This window comes from Engystomops pustulosus, chromosome 7 (assembly GCF_040894005.1).
Source record: "Engystomops pustulosus chromosome 7, aEngPut4.maternal, whole genome shotgun sequence".
NCBI lineage: Eukaryota > Metazoa > Chordata > Amphibia > Anura > Leptodactylidae > Engystomops > Engystomops pustulosus.
Window position 1 is genome coordinate 76146072 of NC_092417.1, and position 19842 is coordinate 76165913.

Below are 19842 nucleotides of genomic sequence, written 5' to 3' on the forward strand. Positions count from 1 at the left end.
GCGTCAGAGGAGAGTATAGAGGTTTTTTTTTTAAGGGGGCATAGCTTTTTTGAGGGGGCTCTGCTTTGGACATTGTATTAATGCGTAGTGGCTGCATTTCCTACACTAGGCTTATACTCATGTCAATAAGTTTCCCAGTTATTTGTGGTAAAATAGGTGCTTCAGCATATACTCAAGTTGACAGTGGTATAAAAAGGGGGCTACAGGAAAAGGAGCACTATTAGGAGGGGTTATATAAAAGAGCACTATAAAGGCGGACTTCAGAAAAGGGGGCATTTTATATTGGGGCTGCTGGAGATTACCGATTATATGGGTTGGGATTAGATAAGAAGGGGCACACTTTTTTTCCCCAGGGACCATGGTTTCGGTCCTTAAAAAAAAATTTGGGTGCAACTGGTCCCTGAATACAAAAAGGTTGAGGACCACTGCCTTAAAAGGATCTACCACCAGGATCAAGGATTATAAACCAGGCACACCGACATACTGGTGGCAGGATCCACTCTTCATTAAGTTTCTAATGCCCTTATTTTTATGAAAAAGAAGGTTTTAAAAAAGTATGTAAATGAGCCTGAGGGGCTCCAGGCTCCATTAACACCTATAGAGGCCAGAGCACCTCAAAATTATGCAAATGAGTAAGAGTTTTATGTAAAAACCAGGGCACAAAAAAACTAAAAGAAGAGCAGATCCTGCCAGAGGTGGCACACAGCAGCATGTAAGTCTGCTTGGTTTACATTCCTTCATCCTGGTGGTAGATGTTCTTTAAGTGTGGTTCCCACCTCTGGAAACTGCACCTGCCACTGACCTTATTCCTGCACATTGGCCAATTGTAAAGTTTGCAGTCTCCATTACAATCAATGTGAGCACCAAAAATAGCTTAGTGTAGAGCCTCAGGTAACTTTGCCGTTCCTAACGACCCAAATGGACCGAAGCCACATATGCGTGGTGAACTCCTATTAGCCTAAGCTGCAGTGAGGTGGTTAGCAGAAAACACCCCCCCCCCAATTCTCAAGAAAAGTGCAGGTCTTGCCTCTAAAAACTGTACCTTATATATATTTATGACATAAATGATAAATATTAGGCATCTGCCTCAGATATACCTAGGCAAATGCCTGGAAAATTAATGAATTAGAGTGACAATCCCGGTTGTCACTCTATACAAGTGCGTACCAGTGATAATGGCGCCAGCCAGCAAAAAGCAGCACAAGAAAATGTTACCAGACTGCACCCCAAATTTCTCCAAGATCAGGCCTTGAGCAGTGGTAAAGATGAGTCCAAACACCTAAGGAAACAGATACATCACAAGTGCTTAACACAAAGTGTTACAGATCAGAGATACCGCATTTACATCACACAGTCCATATCATGTCACACAAGGACGGGTCACTGCTCACAGCAATTACCTGTAATCATTACAAGGGACACGTGGACAGTACAAGTTTTCATGTACTGCAAAGATTCCTGATCCCTGAAGGGAGAGACAAAGCCCCTTCACTGCATTTGCAATATCATCATATTTGAGGACAAAACAAAGCGCTCTTTTGCACATTAAGGACATCAAAATTATAATTACCTTCATAGAGCTTTGTAGAAAATTATTTTACTGTGCGCTATAGGACATTGCTCAGTCCCCTCTACCTCCTGACAAATATTCTGCAGATTATCAGGCATGGTAGCTCTCTAAAGCTCCCCTTATGAAGATTTGCAGGGTGAAGCATGGTTCTGTAGCCCAGATTATTGCACTCTGCACTGTATAAAGTTCACAGAGCCTCATTGTTGGCTGGTCTCTCGGGAATGTCAGATATGTCTAATCTTTAACTCTCCTCCCACCACAATTACAAATCAACAGTCTTTACCTTTTGTATTTCCACCAGTTCTGATGCATCATTATTATAAAATGACAAGACATCAAAATTACTGACCTCCCAAAAATGTAGACTCTTAAAGGCCGCTTTCAAAAGGTTTGACCTTGACTGGTAAAATTATACTGTGGCAGCTGTAAATCCTGAACACATTGCTACATCATGTATTAAAATATGACAGTAGCAGATATTAGCCTCAAGGAGAGGGAGGGACTCTTAGCACTTTAAACCAAAAATATGTATCTCAAGTGGTCTGTATCTCTCAGCCCAACACAACCTAATGAACCCAAATTAAGATGTGCGTATATCAGGGGTTGCAAACAATTATTTGTGGTCATCTCAAAAAACAATATCAAGAGAAACAGAATGTGCAAGCTGCAAACACAGACAGGAATAGGATAGGTGCAGATTTTGCGGCTCCGGCAGTTGGCTCATACACAGGGCTAATTTTTTTTTTAGGCAAGCCCATCACATTCTCTAACAGCATGAAATTTCAACTCTTTACTAACCCATCCTGTGCACTCCTCCCATCTGTAAACGCCAAATCCCAAGCTACAAGCTTCTCTGCAGTCCCATTCACCTTGGACTGCTTCAACCTGTCATCAGCTGCAAACTTGTGTAAATTATTTTTATTCTGTTCCCCTATAAAGAATGCTTGGACCAATACACACACCCTTATACCTCCTGTGTCACCCTTTCATCCTCATATACCAGTGATGGCTTACTTTTTAGAACGAGAGTGCCCAAACTTCAACCAATGGCCACTTATTTTTTGCAAAGTGCCAACACAGCAATTTAAGCTGTAATTTATTTCTCGTCTATCATTGTAGGAAGATTCTGCAGGAAGATTTTGAGTCCTCTCGGACAAACTTCATTCTGGGGTGATGACCTGGGTGCCCACAGAGAGGGCTCCAAGTGCCACCTCTGGCACCCGTGCCCGAGGTTCGCCACCACTGTCATATACCATAAGCTCTTGCGAGCAGGGCTCGCAGTCCTATTGTTATATATGACTAGATTTTTCTGCAATTTGTATATGCCCTGCATTAATGCAGAATATGATGGTGCTATATAAATAAAGATTATTATGGGAAAAAGCAGATTTAAAGACTAAGGGGAATGCAAAAAGATTTGCACTGGTTACGTTTTTGACCATTTCTGAATCTGGCTCACAATAACCGATGCAGAATTAAGGGATGTTACTCTGCCTTTAAAGGACACCTGTCATCAGGTCTCTGTCACTAGTCCTGTCACCACTACCTGTTGGAGCAGCTCACAAGAATCCATGACAGCCTTTATCTAGTCAATTCATACAATAATCATTATAAAATCATATTTTCTTTATTATGTAAATGAGGGCTGGGCACATGGAGAGAGAAAGCGATGTCACCCCTGTTTTCCCTCCCCACCCCTTTCCTCCCCCTGCTCATGTCTGTGTGTAATGTATAGTAAAGCATTGCTAGGGTCTGTGCTTTATTTGCCGACATGCTCTCTCTCCTCACATACACGTGTGAGACACAGACATCAGCTATACAAGAATCTGACATGTCCTGCTATAACATGGCTGCCTGGAACTGTTGTATCTCTCCTAAACACACACAGGCTGCAGGGGGCGTGGCCGCCAGCACCAGGAAGCACATGGAGAAGTCATTACACTATTATACAGGCTGCCAGTCAAGCACTGGGGGGTGTGGCTGAATAAGCTGGACAGCTGAATATGATAATGACTCATTGGACATCTCTCAGGTCATTTGCATACAGCTTTAGGACCTGATTGCATACGTTTACAAGCATGTAGAGGGACAATGACCATATAGAAACAATGCTTTCTAACGGCAGTTTATGAAAATAGCTTTAGTTTCAGGGGTTAATTTGCCTGACAGGTTCTCTTTAAATGAACTTAATTCAGTCGAAGTGGTTTTTGTAGCACTTTCCTAATTTAACAGTTGAAGCATATTTAGTGTGCAACAAAGGCAGCATCAACATGCCACATGTATAACCCACACCTTGATCGACAGACCGCATGACTAAAACTGGGTTCACATCTTGTTTTTTGTGTCCATTGGGAAAGCTTCCAACGTACAAGCTGTGCATACACATTGACATGTACTGGCAGACGGAGCCATATATATTGCCTCCGTTTACCAGTATACATCACATTCACTGAAAATGGCGGGATTGAAAGAGGAAGCAAGCTACATCTTTCCACCCAGCTCCTTCCTGCTGAGTGATGTATATGCTCAGAGGAGGCAATTGTAGCCTCTGGGGAGCGGATGCAGCGTATTGCAAGCCCGGAGTTCCAGCTGCTGAGCTGACAGTGACATCACTGGGAAAACACCCAGTCCATTGGCAGCATCCAATCTCCACCCGATGCTGGTGTGCACTCGGGATCCCACTTTACAAGCATACAGTGGGGTACGGCTGTGGTATATGTTGTAAGGACACGTCGGAATACCCCCACCCCCCCCAATGTGTCCTTAAAATGTATGGCAAAAAAAAACATGATAATTACCCATACCATGTATGGTTCTATGTATGAGCTTGCCCCAGGCATGATCACAGGGTCATGAATACTTTGGTCATACACCTAAATCAATAGGTTGTACAACCCGTACTATAAAATATATAAACATTATCACCTCCCTACCCACAATACACAGCTACGATATAATTGTGGCTATGTCATATACCTGAGCGGATACATTCAAGAGTCCAGATGATGTTCCCTCTGATTCTGGATGGGTTAGTTCTGCAGCAAACTCAAAGCCTAGAGGAAGATAACCTGTCATAAAGAACCTGTAGGGAGGAGAACACAGTCATTTTTACATTCCATGACATCCAGGTAGCCGTGCACACTACCTGTGGAACATATTGGGCACAGTCACAACATGTGCAGCCATGTACGAATGACTGATACTCACCCCAGACATCCTGCTGTAATGAAGACAAGCCACAGGTATCCCAGATCCAAGGTAAAGGTAAACACCACCATTCCCACCAGTGAGAATATGTATACACCAAGGGTGGTCTGTCTGAAGTAAAGACCACAAGAGAATGAGCTGCAAAAAAAGCTTACTAGCCCCATCGTAGACCCCCTCACCAATCTTTTCACACCCCTTCCCCTGGCTGTTCTCAAGTACTCTACCCTCTTAATTGTTCTCAGCCTCCTTGTCCTGCTTATAATGCCCCCTACATCTTCAATCTTCTGCAATTGTCATAATAAAAAGCATGCCTGATACTCAGATACCCTTAACTTTTGCCTCCACTCTTGTCACACTCACTTGTAGGTCTTTGTTCTGTCCAACCAAAAGCCAGTGATCAATGCTCCACACATTCCAGCCACAGTTATTGTTAGACCAATGCGTCCAGCATTCACCTCTTCTCCCTGAGTAGAAGAATGGTTTGTGAGCAGTGGATAAACCTAAGAGCACACAGAGTGAACAGCTACTCACCGGGAAGTGGTGAGTCACCATACGGTTCAGTAGGGTAGAGAGAGAGTAGTAGGCACCAGTGTTCAATCCTGAAATCATACAGTATTCCATTCAGAGAAGTTATGAGGCTTGGTGAGACTCCATCCACCAATAACTCCATTCTTCTGGGTACATGCCCAAGGACTTACCATATGACACAACCAGTAGGATGAAGTTTTGGTTCTTCAGGAGACGCAGTATGGAGAGCTTGTATGAATAATCAGTATTAGAAAGATGCTTGGCCTGAGCCAAAGTAGGGGGTAGTGGAGGGCCGTCCTGAAATACTGAACACAACATACATACTGAACGGAAAGTTCAAGTACTAGTACAAGTACTACAGTCATGGCCAAAAGTTTTGAGAATGATACAAATGTTCATTTTTACGAAGTCTACTGCATCAGGTTTTATAATGACAATTTGCATATACTCCAGAATGTTATAAAGAGTGATCAGCTTAACAGCAATTAATTGCAAAGTCAATATTTGCCTAGAAATGAACATTGTTTCAGTGATTGCTCCATTAACACAGGTGTTGGTGTTGATGAGGACAGGGCTGGAAATATATCTGTCATGATTAAGTAAGAATCACACCACTGGACACTTTAAAAGGAGGCTGGTGCTTGGCATCATTGTTTCTCTTCTGTTAACCATGGTTATCTCTAAAGAAACACTGTGCACTCATCGTTGCACTGCACAAAACTGGCCTAACACGGAAGAGTATTGCAGCCAGAAAGAGTGCACCTCAGTCAACAATCTATCGCATCATCAAGGAATTCAAGGAGAGAGGTTCCATTGTTGCCAAAAAGGCTCCAGGGCACCCAAGAAGGACCAGCAAGCGCCAGGGCCGTGTCTTAAAAGTGTTTCAGCTTTGGAATCGGGCTACCAGCTGTGCAGAACTTGCTCAGGAATGGCAGCAGGCAGGTGTGAGTACATCTGGACGCACTGTGAGGCGGAGACTCTTTGAGCAAGGCCGGGTGTCAAGGAAAGCAGCAAAGAAGTCACTTCTCTCCAGAAAAAAAAGGGACAGACTGATATTCTGCAAAAGGTACAGGGAGTGGACTGCTGAGGACTGGGGTAATGTCATTTTCTCTGATGAATCCCCTTTCTGATTGTTTGGAACATATAGAAAACAGCTTGTTCGGAGAAGACAAGATGAGTGATACCACCAGTCTTGTCTCATGCCAACTGTAAAGCATCCTGCAACCATTCATGTGTGGAGTTGCTTCTCAGCCAAGGGAATCGGCTCTCTCACAGTCTTGCCTAAAAACACATCCATGAATAAAGAATGCTACCAGGATGTCCTCCAAGGGCAACTTCTCCTAACCGTCCAAGAGCAGTTTGGTGATCAACAATGCCTTTTCCAGCATGATGGAGCACCTTGCCATAAAGCAAAGGTGATAACTAAATGGCTCAGGGAACAAAACAGAGATTTTTGGTCCATGGCCTGGAAACTCCCCTGATGTTAATCCCATTGAGAACTTGTGGTCAATCATCAAGAGACGGGTGGACAAACAAAAACCAACAAATTATGACAAAATACAAGCATTGATTGTGCGATAATGAACGGCTATCAGTCAGGATTTGGTCCAGAAGTTGATTGAGAGCAGCCAGGGAGAATTGCAGAAGTCCTGAAGAAGGGTCAACACTGCAAATATTGACTTGCTGCATTAACTCATTCTGTCAAAACCTTTTATTACTCATAATATGATTGCACTTGTATTTCTGTATGTGATAAAATCAACACCCATAAAAACCAGACCGCAACAGATCATTTGAAAATATAATATTTGTGTCATTCTCAAAACTTATGGCCATGACTGTACAATCAATGCCAAAACACCATAGTCACCATTCCTGTACTAAGCACAGACATGCCCTGCACACAACATTTGGACCTAGTCTTTTAGCTCTCCAGTGTGCAAATCATTGGTGCGGCTTCACCTACAGGAAGGTACAAATACACCACAATGGAAAGAGGTACTTTCATAAGACTATTATAAAGTTTATTGTTTGCATATGTACTCTTAACTTTCATTATAAATTACTGACAATATCAATGTATTGTCTTGGGAACTTTGAGATGAAGGGGTTGGTCACATAAACCAAAGTTAGAAACTTTGGGAACTTTCGATAAGCTTTAGGGCACATACACTCCTCCAAACCAGTGTCAAGGGAGTGATGTTCAGGGAGGAGGCATGAACACAGTTATGAATAGGGAGCATAGTGCTTGGCCCCCTGACCCTTCAAAAGTGCCCCAGGACATGGTACTTCACTGGATGTCCTGAAAGTGATTTCTGGCAGGTCACATGAACCCGAAGCTTGTAGAGACATGAGGCCAAAGTCAGTACAGTAAGGGTCATCATATATTATGGAATTGTACTTAATCTGGTTAACTTTGTTTTTTGTAACCAACCCTTTCAACTTTTTGGACATAAAGAGAAGATGAGGCTTCTTTACCATTAGAAGGTTATCACTGGGATGTAAAACTCTACAGCCCCACTAGACACAAGGAAGAAAAGAGATTACACCATTATTCAGTCCTCATATATACAAGTATATGCAAGTCTGTGTTCTCCTGCATCTTTACTTAAAACTTAAAATGATGCGCACCAAAAATTACCAGGACGAAGAGAAGACTTGCAACAGCCGCAGTCCCGTAGAACATAATACTGATGTGATGGGAGAGCTGGTCCATATCTTCTATGTTTGGAACCAAAACAGGAGGTAAAAGGAAACCCACCGCCACCCCAAGCTGAAAAACAGACAAGAGCACAGACATCACTGAGAAGCATAGACAGGAACACGTTATCTGCCAGCCGTTACCCAAGCTCAGAGATTTTGGCTGTGGTGTTTAGGATGCCCCGGGATGTGGGGGGCGGGGGGGGGGTTCAAATGTAGCCCAAAGAACAAACAATAATAAGGGCTAGTAGTTCCCTCAACAGATGCAGTAGGAGCCCCAAACTGCACCCTCATGGACCAAGCAGAGGAGCCCACAAAGACCATACTGAGGGAGAGGACTGGAAAGGAGAGGGCAGCCATAAACAGTATGGCTACAAGGCATCAGGTACCAACATAGGCAGCCTCAGTATCATAGAAAAAAAGATTTGAAAAAAAAACAAAAACAACCTATTCAATTTCACTGGGTTGATCCAACAGAAGGCAAAAACCTTGCAAGGCCGAGGTCAATTGGCCCAAAGAAGAGAAATTCCTTCCAGAACCTTAATATTGCAGTCAGAAAAACTTCCTGGATCAACAGAAACTACTTACACAAGGTTTTATTCTCATAAGATGTGATATTAAAACTTCACCAAGAGACCTACCTGACTGCCAAAGACTCCTATAGAGCAGGCAGTGGAGACTTCAGTGGAGCTAAACCACACGGATGCAATGTGTGATGGCATTCCCAGGATGAAGACTTGTCCCGTTGCACATACCAACTGTCCAAACAGCGTTACACCAAACAGATCCGGCCGCGCGCTGCCAGTCTTGATCCAGGCACCCAGACAGTTGAGTCCTGAGCCAATAAGCGAAATGATTCGCAGCCCACGGGAGTCCAGCAGCCAGGCCACAGGAAAAATAAGTGGGATGTATATCAGCATGTAGGACATGGAAAGCCAGTCAATTGCGAGGCTGCTGACACCATAGTACTTAATAAAGATGTTGCTGATAATCCCATACTGCAGCCACTGGAAGGCATTACACAGGGAGTAGGAGCTGAAAAGCAGCACCATAAACCAGCGGCGCCTGTACAGTCGGGTCACATGTCCCTGCACTGGCTGCACAGGATCTCCATTAGTGACCCACTCACCAGCAGAGCTCTTTTCTGAGGTATCATTGGCGGTGTTCAGTAGATCTTGCCCAGAGAACCCCTCTTTAACTGTTACCCCACTCATGGCTTCAGTCCATCACCTGATCACTGGACTCATGAGCTGCCCATCCAGTAAGCTGAAGCTGATGACCCTCACTATGACCAAAACAAGTCTCCCCCACCCTCTGCCAACTCACACAATCTCTAGAGCTACTCTCTTTCCTGCCCTGCGACAGTCTCTCTCCCTTTCACCTCCTCCTGTATGTGACAGCCACTTGTCTCCTCCTTTATGAGTCTGTCTCTCCTCCTCCTCTAGGTGACACTTTGTCTCTATGTAACAATCTTTGTCTCTCCTGCCTATGTAACAATATTTGTCTCTCCTGCCTATGTAACAATATTTGTCTCTCCTGCCTATGTAACAATATTTGTCTCTCCTGCCTATGTAACAGTCTCTCCTCCTCTATGTGACAGTCTCTCTTCCAACCTGAACTTGATTTCCTTTCTCCCCCTGCTCTACGTGACAGCCTGTGTCTTTCTGGTGACGGTCTCTTTCTTTCCTGTGGTTTGGGTCGGTCACATGTTGAAGTTCCTCCTTGGTGTAGTATGTAAGTCAGCAGATGAGGTGGCCGCGCCTTCTCCCGCTCCGTCCCCCTGCTCAGCCGGTCTCTCTAGTTGTAGCCCGGTCTGTCCGGTCGTCTGCTTGGTCTCTCCGACATCTTCCCTCGATTATCCCCTTGCAACTAAAAGTTTTTAGCTCCCGGCATTCCCTCGCCCCACCTCTGGCTCTGATTGGCCAAACTATTCTGGAGAGTTTAAATCTACCCCCATGTAACACGTGGACGGTCATGGCCAAGCCCCGAGCATTGTAGCTATTAGACGTCTGATGACCACGTGACCACAACCCGCGACGGCTCCTCGGAGTGTAGCTAGTCTCCGGCTTCACCTAACGACAGGTTGTATCCAGGGCAAACATCTGCAGTATAGGAGCTGCCAGCCAACACCACAGTCATTGCAGATACATACAGTGGTGTGTATGAAGGCAGATCAGCCATGCTGCAAACATATAGCGTTGTCCCCTCTTAGATAAACAAGAACTAACCACCAATTAACCCCTTCAGGATGCATCCACTTTGTGACCTGTCAGCATAAATACCATATAAACAGTTGTCAGCAGGGCGGGGGTAAGTTTAGGTGATCGGGGGCAGGTTTAGGGCACTACCATCACCTTCCGGCGCCGCCCCTGCCGCCTGTAGTGATCAGCAATATGTATATCTTTGAGATACACATATCGCTGGTTGCTGGATGCAGCTGGTGCCCTATATGACCCAGTGGAGCAGCTGGTAAGCATTATTTTATGTATTTTTTTTTTCATGGCTATATACTACATGGGGGGCATGCTGGCTATATACTCTACAGGGGGGCTGGCTATATACTACATTGAGGTTGCCTATATACTACAGGGGAGGGCTGGCTGGCTACATACTACAGGGGGGGCAGGCTGCCTATATAATACAGGGGGACTGGCTATATACTACATTGAGGTTGCCTATATACTACTGGGGGTATAGGCTATATGCTACATGGGGGAGCTGGCCCTATGCTACATTGAGGTTGTCTATATACTTATAAATACAGTTTTCTCCTTGCCCCCGCAGACTCTAAGTAATATTGGGACAGTGGAGGTGCTAAGAGGTAATATACAGGTGCCTAACCTGTACCAATATACAAAAAGGGATTGAAATGAAAACACCTAGCACCAACTCACACTGTACACCAGATATACAAAAAAATGTTATTGGATTTAAAACTGGAACATATGTGTATTATACAATTCTATGTTCAAAATGTGAGAACATATTGGACCTACAACATAAAAAATAAATATATACCTAAATCTTTACTTAAATTCTATGATGTATACTAAGTAAACATCTCATTAAATGCGTTTAAGATCACAGGCTGGGCGAGGAGTAAGGTGGCACTGAAGGGCCCAAGTACCCACCTCTACAAAAAGTGTGAAACTGATTGAAAATGATAAAAAAAATATAAAAAATAGTATAGATCATAAATTATGGATTGTAAAATCATATATGTTCGTGAGAAAGTCCAGTGAGCGAATTCTTTGTACTTCATATGCTTCTTGTAAACAAAAATAAAAACATAAAAAAATGTTGTAATATTGAGCTTAGGACTGTAAATCAGAATCTGGCCATTCAGGATATAAATGTTGCGTTCTCAACTCGATACTGGGTGCTTGTTGCAACATTAGTTGTGTGTTCTTTTGGCAGCTCAGATAATGTGCTCAGAGCTCACGTGAGGCCCAGATACATGGATGGTGACCATTCATATAGGAGAAATAGTGGCTGTGGTGGAAATGTCACTTCTATATGGTGATAATAAACAACAAATATATTGTGAGCTGTTTCCTCCTACTAAATATGGGGACTCACGTTTTGTCGACCACTTTCTTCTTGTAAGTGCCGCGATTGTGTGGTATGAAGGCACAGGTTCGGCGTTTTACTTTTTTACATGCGCATGTGAGTATCTTCCTAGTCTACTCAGCTGGATTGTAATTTCCACGCTGTTGCTTCAATCCACTCAGCTCCTGCCTGTCACTGTATAGTGCTCAATGCAGCCAGAAACAGCCGCTTGAGCACTATTACTGAAGGTGGAGCGATGTGGCCGGAAGACAACCCCAGTGCTCCGTGAACCTGGATGCGCGGCCACGTGATTATGTCATCACGTGGCCGCACACCCCTTCTTGTCCGGCAGCAGCCAGAAGAAAGGCAACGCGGGAACCACTCTCATAGGTGAGTATAGGAGGGTCCTATACTCTTCTCCATGTGACCTTTTCAAATATATGAAAACACCCATCACTGGGCTTAGCGACGCCCCCTGCTCCTCTACAGCCAATCCCGAGTGTGGGGAGTTATTCATATATTTGAAAAGGTCACATGTTTCCCAAGGGTGGGGGGGGGGGACTGCTCCTTTCCAGACCCTCCCTTTTGGCAACTGCCTAGTCACACATCAGAAGCTAATGAAAGGTACAATATAACATATCTTTTTTTCTGTAAAACCAATTTTTTATACAAAAACACTTTGGCAGTGTATGTACTATGCTCTGTGGGGCAGGGCCGGTTCTAGACAAAGTGGGGCCCTGGGCAAGACTAAAAGTGGGGCCCCAAAATAAAACTATTTTATGACCAGTCACAGTCAGCAAGAGGCTCCCTTTAAAATGGTAAAACAAACTGTAATATGGGAGAATTTTATAGGAGATAGATAGATAGATGATAGGGAGATTTATGGGCAGCATGGTGGCTCCGTGATTAGCACTACAGCCTTGCAGCGCTGGTCAACATCTGCAAAGATTTTGTATGTTCTCTCTGTGTCTGCGTGGGTTTCCTCTGGGTCCTCCGGTTTCCTCCCACACTCCAAAAAATTACTGGTAGGTTGATTAGACTGTGAGGCCCATTGGGGAGAGGGACCGATATTTTCTGAAAGCAGACACTTGCCCCATTTTCAAAATTGCATCAAAGAGTTTATTGAAATGGTGCCTTCATGCAATTTTGATTCAAATTGAAACATTTTATAAAAAAATACTTAAAATTTGACTTTGATGGCAAAAAATTTGATCCAAACAGAAAATGTTTACCTTCACATCTCCTAAATGTAATACATGGACATTTGTAGAGTTCACAAATGTGCCCTATTGATATGTTCAAATAAATAATAACTAGATATCTGTTTTTCAGCTACAAATTTTTAGACAGTCACAACCTGCAAAATATATAAATAAAACTGAAAAAAAGTTAAAGGCGCCATAAAACCTATAGAATTTTGAAATCAGACAACCAGACGATGCATTTGGCAATTAACATTCAAAATTTCCTGTAAAATATGTACAAATCCAGAATACTTATATAAAGAAAATATACTTTCCTAAAACAGTAAGATGTGAGGAGAGTATACATACCCCACACCAATATATTCACCAAAATATGCAGCAAAGGGAACTGCAGAAAATTCACACAGATCTATCATTGTCTGTTCCTTACACAATGGTAAGCCAAATAAATAACTATATATCCATAAACCTCTCTGAGATAATAAAAGTCACTTTTAGATGTGCGTGATGTATTATCCGCACAATAACAGAACCCTCCGTAAATAATGGAGGATGGTGTGAAATAAAAACTTTACTCCAGAACATGTGTGTGTTTTTGGTGTTACATATAACTTTATGGACATGTTCTGGTCGCGGTGTAGTCACATTAGGCGAAGAGGATCGAATGTTCATCGTATCAGTCAATTTTCCCAACAAAAAAAAACTATCACAAAATAAAAGAGAATAAGAGAGAAAGGGCCACATTTATCACTTTTGTGCGCCTAAGTGTAGTAGTTGCGCCTAAATTCTGGCGCACTGTTTTCCAGAATTATCACAAGCTACAACCATCTGTGATAAGGTAATTTCCTGCCTCTTATTAATCACTTTACTTTAACACAGTTTAGGCGTAATGTTAGATTCGGGCACTTACATGTGATGCTGCTACAAGCTCCTCTCTGCTTCTCCCACAGCCCAGAATGAAGATAACACTCACAGCAGCACCCAGGTGTGTGACACCCTGCACCAGGGCCGGATTATAGGCGGGGCTCCCGGGGCTCGAGCCCCGGGGCCCCCACCATCTTGCCCCCCCTAGGGGCCCCCACCAGATCGCACTTCCCGTGCCCCCCCTCATGAGCCGAACGCCGCCCGCCGCCTCCGGGCATAGGCGAGCACCTCCCCGGCGATCCAGCCCCTGCATAAACTGCCCGCCCACTCATCCTGCTGCATGGAGAGCCGCCCGCCGCCACTCCGCCCCCCCTTCGGCACAGGTGACCGCTTCCAGGCCCACCTAAACAAGCAACACCCCCCCGGCCCCGCCCCCTCACTCCCGGCTCAACACTGTTTCCCGCTCCGCTTAATGGCTCCCCGCTCCGCTCAGTGGCTCCTCGCTCCGCTCACAAGCCTCCGTTCACTCCCAGCTTAACACCGCCTCCCCGCCCCCCGCTCCGCTCGCTCCCCGCTCAACAGCGCCTCCCCCGCCCCCCGCTCCGCTCGCTCCCCGCTCAACACCGCCTCCGGCTCCCCCGCCCCCCGCTCCGCTCGCTCCCCGCTCAACAGCGCCTCCCCCGCCCCCCGCTCCGCTCGCTCCCCGCTCAACACCGCCTCCGGCTCCCCCGCCCCCCGCTCCGCTCGCTCCCCGCTCACACAACGCCCCCCCCCCCCGGACGAACATGCAACCGCCGACCCCCCTCCTTCCTGGCCGAATAAGCAACCGACCGACTCCCCCCCCACCGGCGAACAAGGAGCGGCAAGACCCCCCACCCGCCCGAACAGGCACCCGGTCATCCTAACAGGTAAGTATATACTTTATATATATTTTCTGTGTTTATATGTGTATATACAGTGTATATACAGTGTATAAGTGTATATACAGTGTATATGTGTATATACGTGTATATACAGTGTATATGTGTATATACAGTGTATATGTGTATATACAGTGTATATACAGTGTATACGTGTATATACAGTGTATATGTGTATATACAGTGTATATACAGTGTATATACAGTGTATATACTGTGTATATACAGTGTATATGTGTATATACAGTGTATATACAGTGTATATGTGTATATACATTCATCTACTGTGTATATGTGTATATATGTATATGCTGTGCATATATGTATCTACTGTGTATATGTGTATATACTGTGTATATATGCATCTACCGTGTATATATGTATATACTGTATATTTATGCATCTACTGTATATATGTATATACTGTGCATATATGCATCTACTGTGTTTATACACGCATATATGTGTGTACATTTATATATATGTGAATGATGTGGTTTTTGTATATACCGTGTATATGGAATGTATGTATATGCTCTATATACTGAATGTGTGTGTGTATTTCCCATATGTGTGTGTAATTGCTGTACATACTGAATGTGTGTGTATTTTCTATATGTGTATATACTCTGGGTATTAGTTTATAAATGTATATGAGTGCATAAATGTGTGTGTATAAGTGTATACTTGTGTGTATATATGGGTGCAAGTATACGAGTGTAGAACTTTATGTGTGTGTGTATATGTATATAAATGTGGGTAATTGTAAAAACATGTCTGTATAAGGGTACATTCACAAGAACGTATGGGGACGTATATCTGGCCACAAATTTGCTACCGGATATACTTCCCTCAAAGGCGTCCATAGCGCCTAGGCTCGGTACTGTGAGCACCACGAGTACTCACTGTTTCGTGCTGTGGCCGCTGTATGTAGCGGTGTTACTGGGGATGAGGCAGCTGTATGTAGCTGTGCTACTGGGGTGAGGCGAATGTATGTAGCTGTGTTACTGGGGTGAGGCGGCTGTATGTAGCTGTGTTACTGGGGTGAGGCGAATGTATGTAGCTGTGTTACTGGGGGAGGCGAATGTATGTAGCTGTGTTACTCGGGATGAGGCGGCTGTATGTAGCGGTGTTACTGGGGATGAGGCGGCTGTATGTAGCTGTGTTACTGGGGGCGAGGCGGCTGTATATAGCTGTGTTACTGGGGATGAGGTGGCTGTATGTAGCTGTGTTACTGGGGGAGAGGCGGCTGTATGTAGCTGTGTTACTGGGGATGAGGCGGCTGTATGTAGCTGTGTTACTGGGGGCGAGGCAGCTGTATGTAGCTGTGTTACTGGGGATGAGGCGGCTGTATGTAGCTGTGTTACTGGGGATGAGGCGGCTGTATGTAGCTGTGCTACTGGGGTGAGGCGAATGTATGTAGCTGTGTTACTGGGGTGAGGCGAATGTATGTAGCTGTGTTACTGGGGGAGGCGAATGTATGTAGCTGTGTTACTGGAGGCGAGGCGGCTGTATGTAGCTGTGTTACTGGGGATGAGGCGACTGTATGTAGCTGTGTTACTGGGGGGTGAGGCGGCTGTATGTAGCTGTGTTACTGGGGGCGAGGCGGCTGTATGTAGCTGTGCTACTGGGGGCGAGGCGGCTGTGTGTAGCTGTGTTACTGGGGATGAGACGGCTGTATGTAGCTGTGTTACTGGGGATGAGGCGGCTGTATGTAGCTGTGTTACTGGGGTGAGGCGGCTGTATGTAGCTGTGTTACTGGGGATGAGGCAGCTGTATGTAGCGGTGTTACTGGGGATGAGGTGGCTGTATGTAGCTGTGTTACTGGGGATGAGGCGGCTGTATGTAGCTGTGTTACTGGGGGTGAGGCGGCTGTATGTAGCTGTATTACTGGGGATGAGGCGGCTGTATGTAGCTGTGTTACAGGGGATGAGGCAGCTGTATGTAGCTGTGTTACTGGGGATGAGGCGGCTGTATGTAGCTGTGTTACTGGGGGTGAGGCGGCTGTATGTAGCTGTGTTACTGGGGGTGAGGCGGCTGTATGTAGCTGTGTTACTGGGGATGAGACGGATGTATGTAGCTGTGTTACTGGGGGTGAGGCAGCTGTATGTAGCTGTGTTACTGGGGGTGAGGTTGCTGTATGTAGCTATGTTACTGGGGCGAGGCGGCTGTATGTAGCTGTGTTACTGGGGGTGAGGCGGCTGTATGTAGCTGTGTTACTGGGGATGAGGCGGCTGTATGTAGCTGTGTTACTAGGGCTGAGGTGGCTGTATGTAGCTGTGTTACTGGGGATGAGGCGGCTGTATGTAGCTGTGTTACTGGGGGTGAAGCGGCTGTATGTAGCTGTGTTACTGGGGTGAGGGGGCTGTATGTAGCTGTGTTACTGGGGACGAGGCGGCTGTATGTAGCTGTGTTACTGGGGGCGAGGCGGCTGTATGTAGCTGTGTTACTGGGGGCGAGGCGGCTGTATGTAGCTGTATTACTGGGGATGAGGCGGCTGTATGTAGCTGTGTTACTGGGGGTGAGGTTGCTGTATGTAGCTATGTTACTGGGGCGAGGCGGCTGTATGTAGCTGTGTTACTGGGGGTGAGGCGGCTGTATGTAGCTGTGTTACTGGGGATGAGGCGGCTGTATGTAGCTGTGTTACTAGGGCTGAGGTGGCTGTATGTAGCTGTGTTACTGGAGGGTTGGCGGCTGTATGTAGCTGTGTTACTGGGGGTGAAGCGGCTGTATGTAGCTGCGTTACTGGGGATGAGACGGATGTATGTAGCTGTGTTAATGGGGGTGAGGCAGCTGTATGTAGCTATGTTACTGGGGGTGAGGTTGCTGTATGTAGCTGTGTTACTGGGGGTGAGGTTGCTGTATGTAGCTGTGTTACTGGGGGTGAGGCGGCTGTATGTCGCTGTGTTACTGGGGATGAGACGGCTGTATGTAGCTGTGTTACTGGTGGTGAGGCGGATGTATGTAGCTGTGTTACTGGAGAGGCATGTGTATGTAGCTGTGTTACTGGGGGTGAGGCGGCTGTATGTAGCTGTGTTACTGGGGGTGAGGCGGCTGTATGTAGCTGTGTTACTGGGGGTGAGGCGGCTGTATGTAGCTGTGTTACTGGGGTGAGGCGGCTGTATGTAGCTGTGTTACTGGGGATGAGACGGCTGTATGTAGCTGTGTTACTGGGGATGAGACGGCTGTATGTAGCTGTGTTACTGGGCACGAGGCGGCTGTATGTAGCAGTGTTACTGGGGGTGAGGCAGCTGTATGTAGCTGTGTTACTGGGGATGAGACGGCTGTATGTAGCTGTGTTACTGGGGATGAGACGGCTGTATGTAGCTGTGTTACTGGGGATGAGACGGCTGTATGTAGCTGTGTTACTGGGGGCGAGGCATGTGTATGTAGCTGTGTTACTGGGGGGTGAGGCGGCTGTATGTAGCTGTGCTACTGGGGGATGAGGCGGCTGTATGTAGCTGTGTTACTGGAGAGGCATGTGTATGTAGCTGTGTTACTGGGGGCGAGGCATGTGTATGTAGCTGTGTTACTGGGGGATGAGGCGGCTGTATGTAGCTGTGTTACTGGAGAGGCATGTGTATGTAGCTGTGTTACTGGGGGGCGAGGCGGCTGTATGTAGCTGTGTTACTGGGGGGTGAGGCGGCTGTATGTAGCTGTGTTACTGGGGATGAGGCAGCTGTATGTAGCTGTGTTACTGGGGATGAGGCGGCTGTATGTAGCTGTGTTACTGGGGGATGAGGCGGCTGTATGTAGCTGTGTTACTGGAGAGGCATGTGTATGTAGCTGTGTTACTGGGGGGCGAGGCGGCTGTATGTAGCTGTGTTACTGGGGGGTGAGGCGGCTGTATGTAGCTGTGTTACTGGGGACGAGGCGGCTGTATGTAGCTGTGTTACTGGAGGGTTGGCGGCTGTATGTAGCTGTGTTACTGGGGGCGAAGCGGCTGTATGTAGCTGTGTTACTGGGGATGAGGCAGCTGTATGTAGCTGTGTTACTGGGGGCGAGGCGGCTGTATGTAGCTGTGTTACTGGAGGGTTGGCGGCTGTATGTAGCTGTGTTACTGGGGGCGAAGCGGCTGTATGTAGCTGTGTTACTGGGGATGAGGCGGCTGTATGTAGCGGTGTTACTGGTGGTGAGACGGCTGTATGTAGCGGTGTTACTGGGCACGAGGCGGCTGTATGTAGCAGTGTTACTGGGGTGAGGCGGCTGTATGTAGCTGTGTTACTGGGGATGAGGCATGTGTATGTAGCTGTGTTACTGGGGGATGAGGCGGCTGTATGTAGCTGTGTTACTGGAGAGGCAGCTGTATGTAGCTGTGTTAATGGGGGGGGGGGGGCTGTATGTAGCTGTGTTACTGGGGGCCAGGCGGCTGTATGTAGCTGTGTTACTGGGGATGAGGCAGCTGTATGTAGCTGTGTTACTGGGGATGAGGCATGTGTATGTAGCTGTGTTACTGGGGGATGAGGCGGCTGTATGTAGCTGTGTTACTGGAGAGGCAGCTGTATGTAGCTGTGTTAATGGGGGGGGGGGCTGTATGTAGCTGTGTTACTGGGGGCCAGGCGGCTGTATGTAGCTGTGTTACTGGGGATGAGGCAGCTGTATGTAGCTGTGTTACTGGGGATGAGGCGGCTGTATGTAGCTGTGTTACTGGGGGATGAGGCGGCTGTATGTAGCTGTGTTACTGGAGAGGCATGTGTATGTAGCTGTGTTACTGGGGGGCGAGGCGGCTGTATGTAGCTGTGTTACTGGGGGGTGAGGCGGCTGTATGTAGCTGTGTTACTGGGGACGAGGCGGCTGTATGTAGCTGTGTTACTGGAGGGTTGGCGGCTGTATGTAGCTGTGTTACTGGGGGCGAAGCGGCTGTATGTAGCTATGTTACTGGAGGGTTGGCGGCTGTATGTAGCTGTGTTACTGGGGGGTGAGGCGGCTGTATGTAGCTGTGTTACTGGGGACGAGGCGGCTGTATGTAGCTGTGTTACTGGAGGGTTGGCGGCTGTATGTAGCTGTGTTACTGGGGGCGAAGCGGCTGTATGTAGCTGTGTTACTGGGGATGAGGCAGCTGTATGTAGCTGTGTTACTGGGGGCGAGGCGGCTGTATGTAGCTGTGTTACTGGAGGGTTGGCGGCTGTATGTAGCTGTGTTACTGGGGGCGAAGCGGCTGTATGTAGCTGTGTTACTGGGGATGAGGCGGCTGTATGTAGCGGTGTTACTGGTGGTGAGACGGCTGTATGTAGCGGTGTTACTGGGCACGAGGCGGCTGTATGTAGCAGTGTTACTGGGGTGAGGCGGCTGTATGTAG

General features: G+C 46.5%; 1 protein-coding gene across 3 annotated transcripts in view; it reads right to left on the minus strand.

Annotated features, from left to right (window-relative positions):
* FLVCR2 (FLVCR choline and putative heme transporter 2) overlaps positions 1-9926 on the minus strand; it is an 11376-nt gene extending 1450 nt beyond the window's left edge. For 2 of the 3 annotated variants that reach the window (XM_072116820.1, XM_072116817.1), the window contains exons 1-8: positions 8647-9926; positions 7937-8078; positions 5476-5610; positions 5309-5376; positions 5138-5241; positions 4778-4888; positions 4547-4652; positions 1168-1279 (exon numbers count right to left, since the gene is read on the minus strand). In XM_072116820.1, the coding sequence (XP_071972921.1) occupies positions 1168-1279; positions 4547-4652; positions 4778-4888; positions 5138-5241; positions 5309-5376; positions 5476-5610; positions 7937-8078; positions 8647-9219 (1351 nt within the window). In that variant the 5' untranslated portion in view covers positions 9220-9926. The remainder of the gene's footprint in view (positions 1-1167; positions 1280-4546; positions 4653-4777; positions 4889-5137; positions 5242-5308; positions 5377-5475; positions 5611-7936; positions 8079-8646) is intronic. The other variant, XM_072116818.1, reaches the window with a different exon arrangement.
* Positions 9927-19842: the final 9916 nt, after the last annotated feature.